The sequence below is a fragment of the Gobio gobio genome, assembly GCF_949357685.1.
Source record: "Gobio gobio genome assembly, chromosome: 15".
NCBI classification, from domain to species: Eukaryota; Metazoa; Chordata; class Actinopteri; order Cypriniformes; family Gobionidae; genus Gobio; species Gobio gobio.
The window spans coordinates 31,838,625-31,862,163 of NC_137108.1; the positions used below are offsets into that span (position 1 = coordinate 31,838,625).

At 36.5% G+C, this 23,539-nt stretch overlaps 2 protein-coding genes across 2 annotated transcripts in view; one reads left to right on the forward strand and one right to left on the reverse strand.

Annotated features, from left to right (window-relative positions):
- Positions 1-287: 287 nt before the first annotated feature.
- pdia7 (protein disulfide isomerase family A, member 7) lies at positions 288-13,039 on the reverse strand. Its single transcript, XM_079837115.1, has 13 exons — positions 12,775-13,039; positions 9,422-9,500; positions 9,162-9,279; positions 5,676-5,783; positions 5,387-5,516; positions 4,166-4,279; positions 3,916-4,041; positions 3,662-3,844; positions 3,419-3,527; positions 3,218-3,346; positions 1,384-1,463; positions 1,222-1,279; positions 288-1,144 (listed from the first exon to the last, which is right to left on the reverse strand). Exons 1-13 carry the CDS (start codon positions 12,915-12,917, stop codon positions 1,055-1,057), a joined length of 1,467 nt encoding a protein of 488 aa, XP_079693241.1. The 5' UTR covers positions 12,918-13,039; the 3' UTR covers positions 288-1,054.
- Positions 13,040-16,933: 3,894 nt separating this feature from the next.
- The window catches only part of pear1 (platelet endothelial aggregation receptor 1), a 52,970-nt gene continuing 46,364 nt past the window's right edge, over positions 16,934-23,539 (forward strand). Inside the window, exon 1 of the mRNA XM_079837112.1 lies at positions 16,934-17,192. The gene's annotated coding sequence lies outside the window, so the exon portion shown is untranslated. The remainder of the gene's footprint in view (positions 17,193-23,539) is intronic.

Consider the following 23,539-nt stretch of genomic DNA (forward strand, 5'->3'; position numbering starts at 1 on the left):
AAGGTAACATTAAAAAAAATAACGTAATAAAATATAAACTAATAAATATGATTTCACTTTTGATATAGTAAATTGTTTTAAGTAGAAGTATTACCTTTTATTGATTTACAAATTAAAAAATATTTGTCTATATTTATGCTTAAAGCTTTTTTTACGTTTTTTTAATTATTAACTGTTTTTGGATCATAAAATGTACAAACAAAAATGCTCATCTTGCTGTGTAACGTTTTGAACAGTACTGTAAAACATGTAAAATATAACAGAAATATGCTATAATACACACAGAGTAAGGAGTCTGTCCATTTCTTTATTGTGTAATTGTGTACTGCATACACAAAACATTCCCCTTTGTGATAACATAAGTGAAATAAGTGTCAAACTTCTAAAAGATTACTAGCCTGGGAGCAGTTAATAACATCTCATGTCCTCACATGTGTGGATGGAGGATACGATCCAAGATTAGCCCTTATAGAAGTTTAATTTGATAATACAGACAATGAGGAGGTAGTAGAGGCACCCCAACTCTTTTCACAGACTGTTACTGCACAGTCGTCAACTGCTTACAGAGTCTCTAACACATCCTATAGACTTGAAACAAAGTTTTATAGTAATATCTGAATGGACTATGAAGAGATTGTGTAAATAAAGTACAAACACAGAAACAAATTTCAACATTTTGTAAACTAAACAAGCCAGCGAGCAGTGAATCCTCTTAACTAAGTGACCTATAAACAGTCTCTCTTTAAATAAAGAGACAGGATAGCATATTTTACATATGCAGTGCATTTTGTTATAAAAAAAAAAAGAGAGAATAAAAGAAAACTAGGGCAACCTGGCAACAGATTGTTAAATAACTGATGTAAAAACAGTATTTTTACTATAAATATTGTAAACTACATTCCTTATGTGTCCAGTTGTGTATTGACTAACATTTTACAAGTGATGAATTGTATCATGTGCTTTGATGATCCCAATGGATGTGATGAATAGCTGCGTGACACACATCTGGTCTGTGCATTTCTCCACCTGCTAAATTCAGCATCTTTATGCCTGTTTACAGTTCATCTCTTGTTTCGTCTAAGATGAGCGGATTTGTGGCCTCCTTCTTCAGGTAGGTGATGAAGTCACTAACCTCACGACCACCCTGCAGGACAGAAATGCTTAAGCAACATTGTAGTAAGTTGTTCTGCAAACTGTGTGTTTGTGTATGATTATATTAACCTCATATCGCCGTGGCTGGTCTTTTTGTCCAGAGGGCACAAAGTAGATGGTTGGAAATCTGCAGTTTAGACAAAATAGGTGATGACACAAGAACAAAAACAGCTGAATATCACTGAATGTCTGTTGTAATGGACTATGAATAGATCGGAGACAGAATGTTACCCTTGGACATCATAATTTGGAGGCACATCATTAGCTGTGGCGTCCATTTTAGCAATGGCAATGTTGGGGTCACCAGAGAGCTAAGACACACACACACAAAATCCAGATAATGAGCATGAGGTCCACGGTGGCTTTATTTCTTTACTGGTACTACAGTTCAATAGTTTAAGGTCAGTAAGATTTTTTTTTAAGAAACGAAAACTTTTCATTCAACAAGGCTAATGCATTCAATTGAGTAAAGTGTTAAGACATTTTTAATGTTACAAGATTTCGATTTCAAATGAATGCTGTTTTTTGAACAGCACAAAATATATTAAGCATCTGTTTTTAACATTGATAACAACAAGAAATGTTTCTTGAGTATCAAATCAGCATACTAGAATGATTTCTGAAGGGTCATGTAATACTGAAGACTAGATTAATGGCTGTTGATTATAGTTATTGTAATAATATTTCACAACATTACTGTTTTACTGTATTTTCGATCAAAAATGCAGTGAGGTGAGTATAAAGGTACATTCACACTAAGAACAATGGCTATAAAAATTAAAGATGTAGTTCTAAAAATCATTCTAAATATAAAAGAATAACAGAGTCCACACCACAACTATAATGGCACACTGAAACTATATTGTTGGAATCACTTTCAGAAGGATTTTTTTCAGCTGATGAACGTTAAAAACATTGACAGCCAATCAGGATTCATACTGCTTTAAAGAGCGTGAGCAGATGACAAAACTGCTGCACGCACTTAGAATAAACAGAACAAAATCATTTGCAGGTGTGGACTAGGGGTTGAATGACTTCCTTGTGCACAGCTATGGCATATGACAGTGCTGCCCACAAGGCTATTGCTCCTACATAACAGCCTATTTTTTTATCAGTTCTTTTGTCTTTGTTTTGAACAGCTTATTCGTTTTCAATAAGCTGTTTAAAATATGCATTCACTCAATAAATTGAGCATTCCGATGGTATGATCAAATATATCATGTGGAGTGCTCTCGGACTCTGAGTATGCATGTATTTGTAATTTTAACTGTTGGAAAAAAGAGCATAAAAGTGGACTTCAAAGATTTCTTATTATGTCTATAGGCCATGATCAGCAACCAGTGTGGACACTAATATGGTTATCTTTATAGTTAACGTTCTTGGTGTGAACGGCCCTTATTAGACAGCTTTCAAAAACATAAAATAATCTTACCAACCCAAACTTTTGAATGGTAGTGTATGCCTGATAAAATTATTTATAATGTACAGTGGTGGCCAAAATTGAAAAAATTCTAAAATTATTAGAACACTTGGCATTTGGGAGTCTTCTTATTGGGCCTGGATTTATTTTCCAAGAGGACAATGACCCGAAACATTCTTTTCGGAACTACCTGAGATGGAAGGGATCTGCTGGAACATTGAAAATTATGGACTGGCCCCCTTAAAGTCCGGTCCTCAACCCCATCAAGCACCTTTGGGGTGAGTTGGAAAATAAACTGGACAGATCTATTGTACATTCAAAAGAAAGCCTTTGGCTTCAGTTGCAGAAGACATGGGATAACATTAGTGTTGAAGTTCTCAGAGGAAATATATTGACACTATGCCAGAGAGATGTGCCGCTGTAACTGCTGCAAAAGGGGGACATACCAAATATTAAAGTTAAAAGTGGATAAAAACAGTACGACTCACTTCATCTGATATTTGATGGTCAGAGCAACCATCTGCATGTTTCATGAACATTATGAAATTGAATCACGTTTTGGAGGCAAAAAAAGGTCAATATTTTCAGATCTGTCAGGTGTTCTAATAATTTTGGCCACCACTGTATACAAATTGTGTTAAAAACCTTTTCTCCAAGCTCCTTGTATTTGGGCTCCAGGTTCTTGCAATGGCCACACCAGGGAGCGTAAAATTCAACCAACACATCCTTTTCTGGATCATTCACAATCTCATCAAATGTGTCAGCAACCACGACCTGTGGAACCACATATGTGATGTATACCAGAAAACATTAAAGACAAAAACACTGTTGTGGGGGTATATGTACCTTGACAGGGTCATCGTTGAACTCTGGAACAGGTTCAGACTTCACATATCGTTTCAATATTTTAGCAAAGTAATCCTCCAGGAACCTCTCCAGGGATTTGCCGTCTCGCCTACAGAACCAAACAAATACCAAAGATCTAAAACCTTTTTAAAACCAATAGATTTCTCTACAATATATTGATTGTGTCCTACTGGATGCAATCAGTAAAGCACTATGTGGAGGCTAGTGTGTTGCAAGACTCACGTGAACTCTTCCTGCATGGAGTACTTGTGTCCCGCTCTGGTCCGGATGGTGACGAGGGGAATGTCTCCTCCCTCATTCGAACCCACACCAAACTCCTCCTCAAGCTCATCCTGGAAGTCCTGTCGATCTGCCACTGCAAAACTCAGACCTCGATCCTGGAACTGTGTCGCCACCTTCATTACTCTGAGAGACACAGAAAAATAAAAAGATTATAGAGAAAGAATGCACTGATATTCTAATAATTGGGCACTCACCTGTTCCTCCAGTAGTTTGTGCCTTTGAGATTTCGTACGTAATCTACATTATAATACGCTGTAAGTAGGTCACTTCCTCTCAGACTCTCCTTATTTTCTGTGGTTAGATGTGGACATAAACCAAATCTAAAAGCAGGGCAAAAGGAAAATGACAAAATCAGAAATAGGAACATATGGGCAAACAAATCACGGTTGCAACTGTTTGACTGTTTGATCACCAAAAAAATACAAAAGCATAAAAGAAACGTACACATTGTCTCTAATGAATGTACGGAGAGAGGAAATCGCAATGGATTCTGTGTATTTCACCACATTGTCTTCAAACTTGCTGTTTAAGCGAGGGGGACGGAACAGCAGAACACACCTGCAATGCAAAAGAGACACAGAATCATACAACAATTTGAACAACAAACAAACAGGAGCTGCATTACAAGTAATGGGTTGTTCATTTTCTGTTCATTTTCCCTAAAATTATATAGATGCATGCCATTTCAAATGATTTCTTAGACATAGAGCCAGATTTACTAACAGGTTGCGCCAGGGCAAACGGTAACACTTTAGAACAATGGTCATTAGTTAACATTAGCTAACTACATTAGTTAACATGAACTAATAATGAACAGCACTTATAAAGCGTTTATTAATCTTTGTTAATGTTAATTTCAACATTTACTAATGCATTATTAAAATATTGCTAACATTAGTTAATGCATTGTGAACTAACATGAACAAACCATGAGCAGCTGGATTTATATTAACTAACGTTAACAAAGAAGAACAAATACTGTAACAAATGTACTGCTCATGGTTAGTTCATGTTAGTTAATACATTAACTAATGTTAACTAATGACCATTATCCTTAAGTGTTACCGGGCAAACCCTCTTTTGGGATTAAAAAACTACTGTCAGGATTTACTAAAGACGCGCAGTGATAAATTAGCACCGAAAAAAAGGCGTGGACAGAGTTATTTTTGCGGCTGACCTTATTGCATATGTATTTGTAGGAGTTTCCCTTTCAGGTGCAAAATTTATGGGAGGAGAGTATTTAAATGAATCGCACAAGTGTCTGGCATGACTTTCTACCGACATGTTCAAAGAAAACCTAGAGAAATGTAAGTTGCTTATTATAACTTTTAATACCAACTTAAATCCAAATAACATAGGGCTGGGCGATATGACGATAAATATATATCGGATTTTTGTGTGCATACACTTAAAGCGGCAGACAGAAATCAGACTTGAGTCCAAACTCGGCCCCTTTTGGACTCAGACTTGATTCTTTAAGACTTGGTCTTGACTCAAACTCGACAAAGGTGGACTTGGACCCAACACTAGAAATATTTGGTTAGCTCTATCTATTTCAACAAGTGGAAAAGGGGACATCGAGGACATACTTTAACATGAAATACTGATCATAGTTTGCTCAGTTTCACAAATGGATGTTTCCTTCATGCTCTATGTCATACATACTCTTCATCTACCCCATTTTTCAGGCCTGTTCCCACATCAGTGGAATGAGCAAATCGATAGCTGTCCCTCAGGGCACTGGAGACCTTCAGAAACTCTGCAAGCTGTGCACTATCTTCCCCAGAGAAAAAGCCTGAGATGAAAAAAGAGACAAGAGGGCAAGAGAAGAAAGAGAACTTCAGCATCTTTCAGTTCCAAAAGATGAATGCAGAAGTCAAATCTGATTTGGTTTTGACCTTCTGCTGCAGGAGCGATTTAAGATGTTTTGACAGGTATTACAAACTCAACTCACCCACCACACTGGCCTCGTAGTTGTCGACAAAAGAATCCAAATCTGCCTCACTGTGCAGAGCTACAGAACTTGGGCCTGCTTGCTTTTTCATGTAGCTCACAATGCCATCTATTTCAGATCAAGATAAGTATGCACGTAACTACAATAGTTACAGCCAAAAAAGGGAACCATGAAAAAATAAAACATACAATACCGTTCAAAAGTTTGGGGTGAGTACGATTTTTTTTAAAGGGGATATATAATGCTATTTCATGCATTCTGACTTATTTACACTGTTAGAGAGTTGGATTCTCATGCTGAACATGGCCAAAGCTTCCAAAAAATTAGTTGGACGTAAGATGGAGTATTTCTGTTGCAAATACACTCCTTCAGGATTCTCATATGTTTCGGAACCTTTATTTTTAAGTTTTTTTTTTTTAGACTGGCCCTGTATGACGTCATAATAGGCGGAATGCCTTATATGGCGCTTCTCCCGAATGAGCACATGCGCACATCAACCAGAGCGAGAGCACGCCCATCGACAAGCTTTGATTGGGTTACGGAAGCCATTGGCAGTGCTTTCCTTTTGTTTTTAGACCACAAAATCATCAATGTCACCAAAGAAGTGCGTTTTAGGTTAAGAGGGAAAGATAACCTAGTTCAGCTTCCCAAAGAATCGTTAAAAGGATAAGTTCACTTTTAAATAAACTTTTGCTGATAATTTACTCACCCCCATGTCATCCAAGATGTCCATGTCTTTCTTTCTGCAGTCGAAAAGAAATTAAGGTTTTGGATGAAAAAAGTCCAGGGTTTTTCTCCATATAATGGACTTCAATGGGCCCCAAACGGTACAAGGTCCAAATTACAGTTTCAGTGCAGCTTCAAAGGGCTTTAAACGATACCAAATGTTACCAGACGATACCAGATGATGAATAAGGGTCTGATCAAGTGAAACGATCAGTTTCTGTGAGAAACCGAACAGTATTTATGCTATTATTTTGCCTCTTATCAGATGAATGTGATAATCTCTGAGCTCCACCATAACTTCCGCTAAGTGAGGTCAAAATACGAGCGTGGTCAAAGATGTATACGTAGATACCTCATTAGCGCTTGTACGGATCAATAGAATTAGGCATCTACGATCGATATATCTATGACCACACTCATATTTTGACCTCACTTAGCGGAAGTAATGGCTCAGCTCAGAGATGATCACGTTCGTCTGAAAAGAGGTAAAATAATAGCATAAATACTGCTCGGTTTCTCACAGAAACTGATCATTTCACTAGATAACACCCTTATTCATCATTTGGTATCGTTTAAAGCCCTTTGAAGCTGTACTGAAAAAACCCTGGACTGTTTTCATCCAAAACCTTTATTTTTTTTCGACTACAGAAAGAAAGACATGGACATCTTGGATGACATGGGGGTGAGTAAATTATCAGCAAAAGTTTATTTAAAAGTGAACTAATCCCTCTAAGGGAACAGTACACAGTTTGTTTTTCCGGAGCAGCAACAGAGTTTGTGTGTTCCCGTCATTTCAGTGACAAATGTTTTCTAAACAAGGCCCAGCTGATGCTGGATTTGCAGATAATTTTAAACTGAAAGATAGATCGGTCCCAGCAATAAAAGATCCCGGTCATGAGTCGAAACCGCAGGCAGGAAGTGAAACTGCATCAAATGTCTGTTTTGTTGGCAATTGGCATAAGTGCATTATAATGTAAACAACACGAACGTATAATGAATCAAAAGTTATCCAGGCATAATGCGATGGTGTCTGTGTGTGTGTGTGTGTTCATGACTCATTAGCTCCGCCCACTGCACGCCTCCACAAGCTCGGCTGTTTTTGGAAAGAATCGGTACAGCATATCTGTCTATTATATATCTGATAAAACTAAAGACTCTTGAGTAGGGTTGGGTATCGTTTGGGTTTTTTCCGATACCGGTGCCAAACCGATACTTTTAAAACGGTACCGGTGCCTAAACGGTGCCTGAACCGATACTTTAAAAAAAGATCCACAAAACGAAGTGGATGAGATTAAAGAATGGCTTTTTATTGATTTTTTTTTATTATTATTTAAATTGAACAATTTCTTACAAGTTTAAAGTATACTTAAATATGTAAATATAAATAAATACAAAACACAATTTACATAACAAATTCACAGTAAAACTAAAGCCACCTAACCCAACTACAATAGGCCTAATTTAACTCTAAATACAGTAATAACAGCAGTAGTCTGTATTCTTGGTATGCTACAAACCAGCTTCAAGCTTTAGCTTTATTTTGCAGAAATATGACCATATTCTCTGGCTAAATATTTTAGAGCGCATCACCTTATTGTTTCCATGGAGACGCGTCATGCTTCTCACATGGCACACAGCTGCTACAATAGCGCTGTATGACAGCTCACTCAGCTGTATCGGGTTTATTTCGCTTTTTCTTTTTTAATCAAAATATTCACAAACTTTCTAACTATGTCATGAACTATCTGATATTCTGATTTTCAAATATGTGTGTGAGTAAATGTGTGTTAGTTGATCTATACTGCGCGATGGGCGGCGCCACGTTAGTTTGCGCCTCAGAGAATCGGATCTGTCGGATTTACATCACATACATGTATCTTCATCTCACGAAATACATGAAAGTAAGTGACGTGCTGAACTGGGAGAAGAATAGAGTAAACTGTATAGTCACTATATAACGAGTATCTGATGTGAATAAAACACTTAGTCAATCTTAACTGTCTGAAAGGATTGTTTTTGCCGCTTCCATAGACATCATTGTGTATTTTTTGCTAGTACTTATGAGCATTTAAATGTCTGAAACCTAAAATAAACATGATGTGGATGAAAACACTGAATAGTTGTGATATGTGACGAGCGCTGAGCGTGTCTGTCTCTGGCTCAGCGCCGGCCAAAGCGCGAAAGCACGTTTGATTTTAAGTGGCACCGAAATGAGGCACCGAAATCTGCGTTCTGATTCGGTCTGGTACATACCGGTCATAAAGGTACCGGTGCCATATTGGCACCGGGTTTCGGTACCCAACCCTACTCTTGAGATATGAAGGATGCTATACTACTCTAGGTACAAGGATGAATTGTTCAATAGTGACAGTTAAGGCATTTATAATGTTACAATAGATTTATATTATTTCAAATAAAGTATGTCCTTTTGAACTGTCTATTCATCAAAGAATCCTGAAAAACAAATACATCATGGTTTACACTAAAATATTAGGCAGCACAGGCAGCTATTCAACAACGACCAAATGCTTTCTGAATTCAGCTTTGCTATCACAGGAATAAATTATTTTAAAATATATTCAAATAGAAATCAGTTATTTAAAATTGTAATAATATTTCACAATATTATGGTTTTACTGTATTTTTGACCAAATAATTGCAGCCTTGTTGAGCATTAGAGACCTCTTAAAACATTTGTAAAAAATCTTACCAGCCCCAAACTTTTGAACATTACTGTATTGATGGAAACAAAGTATCAACCTGCTGTTCTGGGTCCATCATAAGATTCAGCTTCTTCTCCGTTGCGGAAGATTTTAAGGGTGGGGTATCCATTCACTCCAAAACGTTCACAGATCTCTGTGTTCACAGTGCAGTCAACCTGATCAAAGAACAGGAAAGAGACACATTCACCATAGAATATATATAAAAACATAACGTTACAGACCGAGTCAGCTGTGTAGCATAAAGGAGGCTGAGGCTTGAGCTAGGTAACAGGAACCGACGGGTCCATCACTCCTCACCTTTGCCAGAGACAGTGTCCCTTTCAGCTTTGTGGCAGCAGCCTCATATTCTGGAGCGAGACGCTGACAATGACCACACCTGGGGTAACATCATACGAGGGATGTTAATGATGCATTATGTCCTATTTTAACTGACAGTTTCAGGTTAAAATTGATCTAAAGGCATTCATTATTATTTAAAACAGAGAATCGTGAATGTGCATCATAATTTAGCTTAATGCACCTCCATAAATCATAATTTAGATTCATGCATTACAGTTTTTCTCCATTGGTTTGGCTCATTTCTTGAAACAGAAATTACATTCTCAAAATTGTAAGATCATTTGGCAAAACAGTCTTACAGTTCAGCACAACACTATAGCTCACTTGCAAAAGCTAATATCTCTCCCAAAACTGTTCACTCATGCTTCAGAACTAAATTCCTTTCCCATATAAATAGTCAGTGCCACGAAAATGGTAAAGATCCTACTCAATTGCTTTGGCTCATTTCTTGAAACAGACCGGACGTTCTCAACACTCTTGGTGCTTTTGCCAAAATAACGTGGGTGGTTCGGCACAACACCATGGTTCACCTGCAAGAGCTCATACCTCTCCCAAAACAGTTCACTCGTGTGTCAAAACTAAATTTCCTTCTCATTTAAACAGTCAGTGCCATCAAAATGCTTCGTCCCTTTGGCATTGTGTAAGCACTGCAAGTCAAAACGTTGTCAAGATGTTTTGTCACTATGGCAGAGGACCATTGAAATATCCCTCATGTCTACCTTTCAGTCTTAGCCCAGCCCTTCATTGACAATGTTTTTTGTCTAGCTAACAGAATACAATTGTGTATAAAACTGAAAAAAATAAATAGGATTTTAGGGTAAGAGTAGCCTCCAAGGTTTGACATCATACATTGCACTCATACTGCCAAGGAAATTGTAACCATTATCATTCACACACATAAAGTAACTTCCATACATCAGAGTAAAAAGAAAATGTATACAGCATAATATACTGTAATATAAACACACAAACAAAAAAACTAGGAAAATTACCGTCCTCACCCTCCTGGCCATCCACACGCTGCTGTTCTCAATCTTACTGTAAACACTTGTAAAATTTCTACTTTTCTAATGATATAATCTGGGTTTGATTTTTTTTTCAGAGATATTGTTAGAGTAAAGTATATAAATATATTGACCAAACAGTACACACAAGACCTGGGGCCCGTTCTTCGTACCTCGCTAACTCAGTTAGCTGGATTTGATTGTTGACGATTTGGCATGATCTTGGATTGTTTGGTTCTTCGAAGCTCATCCTGGACTTGCTGTCATAGTAACAGGTCCGTAAGCTTAAACCTGCTCGGGAGCAGGCTTATTTCATGTAAACAGGATTAGATTGCATCTTGAGGTGATACTTAAAATCTGTCCCAGCCACTGCTACTTTATTACAAGAGTGCATTACTGAACCAGGGGCAATAATAATAATTTTAAATAATAATATAAAAATGTTATATTGTATATGTATATGAGAATGTACAATGTGTATAATACTATAGACACAGCCACTTGACTGAGCGATTTATTTGTGATGGAATAATTACTTTATATAATTTTGTTTTTATTAGTTTACACACATGTTGTACAGTTACTCTGAGCCGTGCATTAAGTGATCACGGATATTATGGGAGTGGCTTGATGCAGCGCAAGAGAGGATAATTTTATCTTGACCCATAAGAAACTGTCACGTTACAAATCTGCTTCAAATTAAATTAAAAATTAAATTACAACATTGAAATAAAAATGTAAAGGGTGTACAAATACTGTATAAAATCGTGAATATAAATAATTGGTAATCATGTTTAAATAAATAAAAAAAAACATTTATCATTTATCTATTATAACTTTTATGTTGGTTTGGTCGTTTGGCTGTTTCCTTATAAAGGTTCAGAAATTAGTGGGGGTTTTTTGTGTAATTTGTCAAGTTTTTTGCCAGGTGGCTTTTTAATGATATGATGTCATTACGTTGCTGTCTTGACGCCAGCCAATCGCTGCATTGCTGATCGTGGTTTCGAGTATCGATGCATCTGCCCTCTTCAGGGGAAAAAAGAACGCTCAGTAATCTTAGATCTTTTAATCCAGATATTTTAATCCAATCCGCAAATTCGTTTGAAGAACCAAATTAGCCAGAGATCAGTTATCACGATTAAAAGATCTGGGATCTGTCAAATCATCTTAGATGTATTAAGCGAGGTACGAAGAACGGGCCCCAGTACTGCATATTGATGAAAGTATTTATTTCTCTCCACGTTTGTAAAATCATTCGATTCATTCATGCATTTTCAAAGGTTTGTTTTTTATATCTGCTGAGGTTGGGCTGAAGTCTCTGTCCAGCCTCTCTCAATTTCAACCCATGGGTACTCAGTAGAATCGAATCTGATAAATTTGGTCCCCGTCTTATTTGGACACATCCTACTCCAGGTCTACCTCTTCCTAGCCTCCTCTTCCCCTCTCATCCCCCCTTCCCCTCTTCCTCCACGGGCTCCCACTCATCCTCACTCTTCCTCTTCCACAAGCAGGCAGTTGACCTTGTTTATTTACTTGGCCAGGTGCCTCTATGTTCAGAAATTGTTCTGCTCCTGCATGGTCAAGCTCTTTACATATATGTTTGGCAGCATTCACAGTCATGGACAGCACCTGTAAACACACTGTTTGATTGGTCATCTGAGATGTGTGAAAGTCCTCCTTCATTAGTCAAGTTCTAGTTTCACCTGACTGTCAATTGCTGTAATAAATGTATCAAATGTTCCAAGGGATTCATATATGGTATTCATGGTATTCTGTTCTTGACTAATTTTGACAATTGAACAGACTATTGTGCATGTGATGACTTGTACAATGAAATGAAGCTGATACGTTTTGGAGCGAACGACCATTAGACTGAGAATCAAACAATCAGTTTAGATCAACAAGATCTATTCACTTGGAAATTGTGCTAAATGTAAGTTAGGCTACCTGTACTTAATCATTTGCAAAGATTTACTGAGACATTGAGACATGTACTAAGACATTTGCAATTTGATGAAATGAATGAGAAATGCTATTATGTTGTGAACAATTGCCAAGTGGTTTGGAGATTTGTCCATGTTGTTTTGAGAATGTAATTTCTGTTTCAAGAAATGAGCCAAACCAATGGAGAAAAACTAACACTTGTCACTCTCTCCTACACAAATCCAGACAACATTAAGAAACCCCCAGCTTAAGCTCTTGTCGCTGTACAGATTGTTAATTGCAACCAAACTACAACCTGGCAGTAGCTAAAATGATAGGCTACTTTTATACAATTATTATAACATATCTGGGACTGGGACATACCAAGGTGCGAAGAACTCCACTAGCAGAGTCTCGTGCAAGGCTGCGCTCCGGTCAAAGTCAGAGTCTCCGAGCTCGAGCACATCGCTGCCCTCCGCACACCACACAGTCACTACTAGACAGATGAAAAACCACGGTAAACGCATTTTTACTGGTGTCAATGGCCGGAGACTATGAGACGCGTGAATGATAAAGTTAGCCACGCTGCGTGAGGTGCTGCTGCTGAGTAGCAGCAGATGTTTGTATGGATCGCCTAGAAGCCCACAAACGCTCCGTTCTTCTGGCATAACGCGTTTGATAAATGCAGCACATTAGTACTACGAACTATAATCTACAAACACATAATAACAAAACTCTAATAGCGATACGAATAATAAACGTGTATCGGAAAGTTTGTTTATTATATATATATATATATATATATATATATATATATATATATATATATATATATATATATATATATATATATATATATATATATATATATATATATATATATATATATATATATATATAATATATACAAATACATATTTATAAATAGATAGGATATACTTAGAGATTCACAGGTTAACGCAGTTTTTCTCAGTCACTTTGGTACATTTCTCAGATCAGAATTGAAATTCTCAAAACCACCTGTTCAATCTTCACATCATTGTGTCAATTGTGCACATCAAAAAAGCAGTTTCTCATTTCTTTGAACAAGTTGCAAATGCTTTGGTACATCCATGCAAATTATTATGTACAATTCTCTGCTGTTTCCTACATTATCACTTGCTTATGTCGTGTTGATCAAAATGTATTATAATGGGTCTCTGTTGAGTCTCACCCCCCACAACATTTAGGCATTAGTCTTTACATGCAAAATGGTTGAACAAGTTGTCATAATATGTCAAGCATATTTCTACATTTCCATTAGACGTTCACATTTCTACTTTTGTTTTTTTCTGTTTTGTTTTTCTTTGTAGTATGCAGTGCTGTCTTTTCCTTTCTGTATCGCAATGACATGGTCTGTCAACAAATTACAGTACAAACAGTAAAAGTGCAAAGTGAATCTTGTCCAGTCTCTTGCAATCAAACTCCCACATGCACTAAGCCTAAGGTGTAACCTACAAGTTTCAATAATTGTCATCAAAACTTTAGCAATAGTTTACATCAGAACATCCCTCTAGAGTACACTGTTATATTGACAACTTTACTTAGCAATTTGACTGTCTTATCCGTACACAATGACACAAGGACTTGTCATTCTGATGGCACTGACATGTTCATTGACACAGATATTTACTTTTGAGATATAGGATTTTGAGCAAGAGACTGGCTTTTGCAGGTAATCCATGGTGTTTTCGTTTTGCTATTTGTACGAATTGTTTTGAGAAATGCACTTACTGTTTTGCAAATGTCGAGGATGATTCGAGAAATGTACCAAAGCGATTGAGAAAAACTGTAATTGCATGGTTTTTCTTTTTATTTATAGCAAATAGAAAATCCAGCAAAATTGCACCAACAAAGGTTTTTTTTATTTTTATTTTTGTATACAATACCGCACTGATAAAATTATTGGAGTAATATTATATGTGTTGTTACAATTTTATCCTTTGGCTTTTTAACACAGCCCAGGGACACTATGTTTTGTGGCACATTTATATAACATTGTTAATAATGTGTGTTGTCCTTTAGATAGATGGATGGATGGATGGATGGATGGATGGATGGATGGATGGATGGATGGATGGATGGATGGATGGATGGATGGATGGATGGATGGATGGATGGATGGATGGATGGATGGATGGATGGATGGATGGATGGATGGACGGATGGATGGATGGATGGATGGATGGATGGATAGATAGTATCATGTAGTCCAGGCAAATTTTACTAACTGCATTAATAGAAGAAGATGGCAGCAATACAGTATACAGTATCGTAACCTACTAACCTACAGAATTGATTGGGGTTTTGTCTGTTTGGTGTAACTTTAAAATATAGAAATTGAAATTAATTAATTTTCTGTAACTACCGGTACTTGTTGGTAAATAAAAACGTAATGATTAGAAAAAGAAAAAAAATGTGTTGCCAATAAAAAAAATTATGTTTACATGTAATTTCTGTATATTATATATACCTATCTGGATATTTTATACCTTTATAGTGTTTAATGTAGTAAAAAAAAAAACATGGGATATTTTGAGATTTTACCCCCCAAAAAACAAGGAAAAATGCAGTGATTTATTTTAGCACTAGGGGTCATCATTAGATGCATCATATTAGAAGAGGATGGCAAAAGGATGCTCTTTGACTTGGGTTGACTTGGCAGTTGATAATAATATAATATAATTAATATAATAATATAATAATATAATATAATATAATATAATATAATATAATATAATATAATATAATATAATATAATATAATATAATATAATATAATATAATATAATATAATATAAAATAATATAATATAATATATTATAATAAATATAACAAAATATAATATAATATAATATTATATAATATTATATTATAAATATAATATAAAATTATATTATATAATATTATATTATAAATATAATATAAAATTATATGATATAGTATAATATATATTATAATATAATTCATATAATATAATATAATGATTTACAACTAAGTTTCATTAACATTAGTTAACTTAGTTAACATGTATTAAGAATGATCATTTTAGTCTTTGTTAATGCTAATTTTAACAAAAACATTTAACAAATGTAATTGCTCATTGTTAGTTAATGTTAGTTAATACATTAACTAATGTTAACAAATGAGACCTTATTGTAAAATGTTACCAAGATAATATTTAAGATATATCATGAGAAAGAATGCTTTTATTATGAATAAAATATACTCTGATATTCAATTAGTTCTGACTGTATATTGCTTTAATGTAACAAAAGTCAATACTGGGTAATTTAGGCACAGTCAATGACAAACAGTCACTTGTCCCCATCTACTGGTGTAATGATGAAACCTGCAGCAATGGTCACTAAACTGGCCTATCACTGTTGAGAACTGTAATTAACTGCTGTAAAATAGCATAGGCCTAATATGTTTGGGTTGCATTAGACCTCTTTATTAATGCAATACATCTTACATATAAAAACATTCTATACTTATTCAAAGATTTTCAACAATAAGTTGTAAAAAGAAACAGATCACCTGGGGAATTTCAAGACCTACAATGTGCAAGTGAAGTTCCTGTCTTCAGATGATAAACTGATGCCAAACCTGACTCAGCCTATCTTTTGCTGAGTGTCTTAGTAAAACGGAAACTCTGTTTTCCTTCATTCTCTATTATTTCCTAAATTACATGCTATCTGCTAATACAATTCCAGATGGGGAAATACATCCTGGAGCGTCACTTATCATTAAAGCCATGCAGTGCAGGGGCTTACCAATCATAGTTGTTAGCCTTCTTTTGACCAGCTATTTTTGAACAGACATTCTGAATAGTAATTTAGAAAGAGGGCTGTTTTGTTGATGTTCCAGATCCTGAATTTTCCATTTTACACCCCCATTTATGCTCATAATTTAACTTTCCAGACCACACTAAAACAATCATTTTGAGTCAATTATAACTATAATACACTCCTGGCAGTTTCTCATTTTATTGTATTGTTCAACATTTTTTGAACCCAAACAGAAGCAATTATGATGAATACTAGCCACATTTTTGAAAAATGCATGAGGTAAAATAGAGGGGGAAACCTTCAATAATATTTGCCTACTGAATTTTATTAGGTCAAAGAAAGGCTAGCCTACTGTAGGCTATTAAAAGAATTTGAAAGAAAAATAGCCTATTCATTACTTAAATTGCTCCCATCATTTTAACACATCATTGGGGTCTCTGGGATCCAAAGCATACAAACAGTGAGTACATCTCAACAAAACACAAGGGGTTAACCCCGCTTTATAAGCGTTAGTGTATTAGCCTATAACGCCATACTGTATGGAAATGTCATGGAACATGAAATATGTCAATGTACATCCATTTAATACATTACTTAAGATTGCAATTTTTTGTAATGGCTTTTTGAGGGAAGTTCTATACCAATTTATTAAACAGACGACAAACTATACTTAGGATCGAAAACTAAACAGTGGGAGGGTCGGGACACAATTGCAGGCGTAAGCGCGTGCCCACTCCTCGAGCACTAGCGCGCGCTCTCCAGCACATATGATAGAGATACAGTCAGCTAATGGTTAGGCGAACACAGGTTTAGCGATCGCTTTGGACAAAGACTAAGCTTCAACATTTATTTACAGGTTTATAAAGTATACAAAAGGACGTAGGCCTACGTGTGTGAGTGAGTCTTCATTGTCTTCCGAACCGAGCCCCCCAGAACTTCGATTAATAAAGTCCAATGCCACTTCTCCAGTAAGGTAAGAAAGTTTACGCTACTCACAATACAGCTGCAATGCAATTTAAGAGCTTTCATCAGTTTTGCAAAGCCTACTTTTTTCGTATCTTTGTCCTGAAGTTTCCATCTTCTGCCCTGACCTACTTTTTGAAGTCTGTTTTTGATGTGATTGTGATTGCTTTTTCACTTGAATTGAATTCACTTTACAATTGAATACAGTTTAAACAAACCATAACATTCATACAAATCAAAGTTGTATAGTCAATAGTGTTTGTTGTAAATGCACACTTCCAAACAGGATAAACGAATTGGTAGATTCCGTTAGCTCACACATTGTTTTTATTGTAAAATAAATAAATCAGAAAAGTTGTGGTTTTCTTATAGTTATGGAGCAGTTTGTCTGTTGAAATGTCCATCGACTGTTCTTTAGAACAAATCAGAGACAGATGTGATCTGGAGCAGAAAGACTAAATGTGCTTTATCCATCATTTGTTTTAATCCTCAAAAGTTAATTTTTAAAAAAATCCATAATTTGCACAATAAAACTGCATATATTTGTTAAACACTGCATGTATTTTGAAGTTAGAGACTGAATTTTGAGCTGATGAATTGAGCTTGGTGCTTGTCATAATACAAATATCTGAATCATGGCTGTGTAATGTGAAGGACAATGCTTGAATGACACACTGCCTTAAACATTTTATCTTTTATGTGTCTCTGAGTCATATCAGAGTCATAATGTTTTTGTTTTGATTTTTTTTTCTCTTGTGGTTAATCCGTCAGCATTGCATCCTTTTTGAGTGTTAATAGCTTGCAAATACAAGGAAACACCCCGCATTGCAAAAGCGTAATTGGCCAAAAGCACATTAATACAGGAGATGTTGACCTCGACCTTGGTTCTAGATAATTCCAGACAGTTAAAATGTGTCCACTACATGTTTCACCATCTTTTTGTTCCAGACCACAATATCCCATAGAACAGGTCAGAATTATGAATAGGAGCGCAAGAAGAATCACTAGTACCTGCCAATGGTTCCACATCTGGAGAGCAGAGACTCTAATTGATTTCCACAGGAGAAACTTTTCACCTTGACAGCAGCATACATAAAAAACATCTGCTGTTGATATGATTTCTCTGTTGGGTCACGAGCACTGGGTTGGCACTGACTCTTTAACTGAAATTCTTCAGATTACGTCTCTTAGTTCAGTAGTTCACAGCTGCTTGTGTTATTAGATAATTTATGTCATGAAATTTATTATAAATTAGCAGCTAATAAACTAAAAAAGTTTTCTGTAAAGGAATTGGATATGTAAACATTCAAAAAAGATAATTTAATATTTGAGTTTAATCTCTAAAATTTATTTAAAGTGACTTTATATGAGTTCAGGGCAAAATAAAAAAGCCCAGAGAAAAGAACATACGGAGGTCAGTGGTGATGAGATGGGGGTGTCGTGTTAACGGATGAAGACGGTGGATAATATTTCCACCACATGCTTACATAAGCTTCTCTAACTCATGCTTTTTGCAGGCAGAGGCCAGAGGAGGGCTTTGGATCTGCAGCGCTCTGCTAAAAGCTGTTCCTGTCTTTTTATACAATACACTTTTAAAAATAAAGGTTCTTTATTGGCATTGATGGTTCCTTGAAGAACCTTTAATATCCTTCATTACACAAAAAGGTTCTTTAGATTTTCAAAATGTTCTTTACACTAAGAAAAAAACTGTTTACTGAAAGTTTCTTTGGGGAACCAAATATGGTTCTTCAATGTCATCACTGCGAAAACCTTCTTTTGGAACCTAAAAAAATGTCAATTGTTGTTATTTTTCTAATGGATGGAGCATTTGTGTTAACTCGTTTTGCTTTTTTGTTTTGTTTTGTTTGCACATCTCTGTTTATTTTCACTGCAGAACCACCACAGTGAGAAGATCTCTGATCTTTCCTCCGATCTGATCTGAAAGTCAGTCGGTCTTGGAGAGGCTTGAAGCATAGCCGCAGTGCTGGTAGTCATTAGGAGAGGGGAAAGTGATGTTGTTTTGCAGGGACTGTTTGCACGGAAGAAAAGACAAACAACCCATCTAGGGTGAAATATAAAAACATAGCTGTGTCTGGAAATCTTATGCAAGTGTATAAGTGGAGAACTCTTGAAAAATGATCATGACAACCAGCAGTAAAGCTTGTCTTGTTATTGTTATGATTCAGAATCTTAAATCATTATATCTGCAGTCGCTCCAAAGTAATTGTTTCTCATTATATCGGTCGGAGCAAAGTCATTGTTACCTAAAAATCCTCTCCTTCATATTTGGGACTGACATTTGAACCGATGGATTAAACTGCTGTCCTCCTGCCATCTCAGAGTTGTATTTTAAATCAGGTAGACGACAGGGGGAAAATAATAACCCTCCTCATCTTTTCTTTTTGCTTTAGCATTATGGAAAAGGCATATTGGCACTGTGCTGAAGTTTGTCCCATGAGATCCAATCGGAAAATTCATCATGGTAAAATATGAGGTCAGGACACACTGTCTTTTTTATGTATGTAAGAGACAGAAAGAGATATATTTGACCATATGCATTTGTATTATGAGAGAGAGAGTGTGTTGCGTCTACCAAAGGGAAATGGTCACTGCATGACAGACCTGTATTTTCTCTCAAGATGTTTCCTTTTGTTTGTTTCTGGTAAACTCCCTGGTGTTCTGCTGAATGAAAGAAGGAGACAGTAGACCTGAGGACTCGGATATTGTTATTTATCTTACAGACAATGAATTGTAAACACAATGTACATTAAATCATGGCTCCTCTAACACAAGCACATCCGATGCAAATGGAAGAAAGATTTAGATGGAAAAACTTTAATTTAGTTTTGACACAGATTTTGTTGGCAGCACAGGAAATTACCCCTTTGTTTCCTCTTGTCTTCTCTTGTGCCCAGGACATCCTGAGTCCAGCATCTGGCAAATACCTGCACTCTTTCTCTGTCTCTCCTTCTAACTCTCATCCTGTTATTTCTGCCTTGTTGTCAAAAATATACCCATATCATTAAGTTCATAGTCTTCAGATGCATTTAAAAGCACTATTACTTTTATTCAACAAGGAGACTTATCAAAAGTGACATTTATAACATTAAACATTTATAATGTTTCTACAGATTTCTATTTCAAATAAATGCTGTTCTTTTGAACTTTCTATTAATCAAAGAATCCTTAAAAAAGTGTATCACTGTTTTGCACAACGGTTAAATAATAACGTCGTGAGCTAGCCCGGCGTGGCCATACTCAATTCTAGTCAGAATATGAGTCTGGTACCGCTCCATTGAGCTTTGATTATGGGGCGTGTTTCAACCGAGCCAGGAAAGACCTCAATTGGATAGACCCACAACCAATCAGAGCAACGGAGCGACGCGTAACGTTAGTTGTCAAATGTCAACAGAACTCAAACTGCACTGTTGCCAAGTCCGTGTTTTTCTCCATGTCCACGGGTTGAAGCGACCCCAATTATGTGATTATATAAACCCAGGAATGCGAATTTTAGCAGGCAACCTTGCCAAAATAACATATTTTGCCAACCAAACGTCATTTTTTCCGGAGAACCCCCCGGAAAGTTATTGTTTTGGGCTATAGTTTTGAGTAGCAATTGTGCGCGACATTGCAAAAACACTTGGAAACCCTGTCTGCACGCACGCTGGATTAAGTAACGTTACAAGAAAAAGATGAGTGTAAACGATCTTTGCCAGTAATAAAATAATTTAAGGATACACAGAGTACTTACCAACACGATCATCGTTTCTGAGAGAAATAGTGAAGGTGAATGTATATACGAACAAGTTCTCCGTTTAGGATAAGAGCAAATTCAACCCAAGAGCCTTCGATGACGTGGATGATTACGTTACTGTTGATCATCTGTCCATCATTGTCTAAAGCCCGCCCTGACAATTTCATTGGTCCGAACAGTTTCTGTTCGGGCATAATTACTCCTCTATGGAGCGAGTCCAGACCGAATTGCCAGAGCAAAAAAAATTTGTGGGCGGGGCTAAATTCGGCTGGCATCCAGGCTAGTCGTGAGCACCAAAACCACAATGATTTCTGATGTGACACTGAAGACTGGAGTAATGATGCGGAAAACTTGCCATCAGAGGAGCAAAATAGATTTTAAAATATATGAAAATAATAATAAAAAAGTTATTTGAATATTTTATAAAATGTTTACTGTATTACTGACTTTATTTAATACATTACTAAGCGCACACTTTAAAGTTTACATCCCTTTCAGAGTTTTGAAAATGCATTTGGCCAATATGTCAAGGGACTCTTTAACATTTGAGAAACCTCTGGATTGGGGTTAAAATATTATCTTCATTGTGATGGGAGTGAGAGGAGGAGAATTTCCGTGGAGTCACTTTTGGGGCAGACAGAGAGTGATGCGTTTATTTTTCTCTGGTGAAAACCTTTTTACTCTCTAATGCTCAGATTCAGAAACATCTGGTTATTTTTTTCAGCTGTAAAAAAAGGCGATAAAAAGAGGGTTTTAATAAGGAGCAGGCTTCCTTCTCGCTCTCCAGAAGAGCTCTGCAGCAATGGCCAGTTGAGTAAATCAGAAAGCTTTAGGAGGAATGTACTGGCAGCGAGTGGACTTCCTCTTGGGAGATGAGTGATGGCAAATGGGTGATGCAGTGATATTGTGTGGTACCAAATCCCTGCATTCCCTCATTTAAACACCATCCCCAAACATTCTGTCAAAAGCTAAGAGAGAAACAACAGATCTTTAAGTGATTTTAAAATATTTTAGCATTGCTTTGCAAAGATATTTTGTTGGAAAAATATGAGCGCTTTGGTTTCATCACGCACCTGGATTCTGTCCTAATGCTTTTTCTGAGTGCTGCACTCCTCTTTGCACTTAAGGGAGGCTTGGCGTTGTATGTCACACTCTATTGAATGGACCCAGGACTGGTCCAAATCTCTGAAAATTCAATAAATAAAATTGGGGAAAAAAGTATAAATGTAAAAATAAGGATATCAATTAATTAATCACAGCATCATGATAGCTTTATCACCAGTACAACCTGCTGCAGTTTGTGCATCTGTCTGCTCAGGCATAGCGGCCACCTCATTCTGATCCAAATGTTTGCTATTCTGTCTCATAAATAAATGGGCCTCTTAAGGTAAATTCCTGTGTGGGACAGCTTTACTATACCCAGGACATGCAGTTCTGCCCAGACCCATACAATAAAACAACACAGAGAAGGGAAAAAAGCACACATATGAAAAGTTCCTTAACCGCGCAGAATGAGCTTGAGACCATATTAGTGTTTGCAAATAAATTTGCCAGCCAACAGCGTGTTGATTTAGACCAGATGCAGGCTAGGTTGGAGTCTGTTATCTAACTTCACTCTTGTGGCAGTTCATTAACCAAACCAAAGCAAAAAGAAATGGTGTTCCTCCAAACATAGTGAGATGACTTTAGTGGTACTGCTGTTATCTGACGCCTCCTCTCTCAAGGAGATGACGAAGACTGTCTGAGCAGCTGTCAACTGTGCGAATTGTAATTAAATTACCCAAAAAATGAAAATGATCCCATAATTTACTCACCCTTAAGCCATCCAAGGTGTATATGACTTAAAAAATGCTCTGGCTTTTCCAATGTCATGCATTGGGTCAACAGGTTACTCTTTTAGTTATTTCGGAAACTAGTTATTTTAGGCTATAAATATTTAAAAATTTATATTTTTCTTACACAAACACTGCTTTGCTTTTGCCCCGGAGCCGTATGGATTACTTTTAGAATGGATGGATGTGCTTTTTTGACCTTCAAAGTCTCATTTACCATTCACTGCCATTATAAAGCTTGGAAGAGACAGGATATTTTTTTAAATAACTCAGATTGTGTTCGTCTGAAAGAAGAAAGTCGTATACACCTAGGATGGCTTGAGTTGAGGGTGACTAAATCATGGGATAAATCAACACGATCTCATGACAATGCGTATCAATAGTACGAGTGTGCAATCTCGTGGAATGTATACGCCAAAATGAGTTTTGGCGTGCATATGCTACGCAGTTTTTCGCGTGCAGATGATACGCACTTTATGGCGTGCATATGACACGCTTTTGGGTAGGGGGTGGGGAGTTCGTACGTATAATACGCCATAAAGTGCGTATCATATGCACGAGAAAAACGGCGTACCATATGCACGCCAAAACTCATTTTGCCGTATACATTCCACGAGATTGCACACTCGTATTATTTATACGCATTTTCGTGAGATCGGGCTCGATCAATTTCATTTTTGGGTGAACTATCCCTTTAACTAACTTTTTTTCTGAATAGTGAAGCTAAAGAGTGGACACTCTGAAATTGAAATTGTGGATTACTCTGTGTGG

Excerpts from the sequence above, each read along its gene's own strand:
- pdia7 (XM_079837115.1), bottom strand. The coding sequence starts at position 12,917 with ATGCGTTTACCGTGGTTTTTCATCTGTCTAGTAGTGACTGTGTGGTGT. Across the intron at positions 9,501-12,774 it reads GTGGAGTTCTTCGCACCTTG|GTGTGGTCATTGTCAGCGTC; the intron begins GTATGTCCCAGT and ends ATGTTACCCCAG. Across the intron at positions 5,517-5,675 it reads CTACGAGGCCAGTGTGGTGG|GCTTTTTCTCTGGGGAAGAT; the intron begins GTGAGTTGAGTT and ends TTTTCATCTCAG.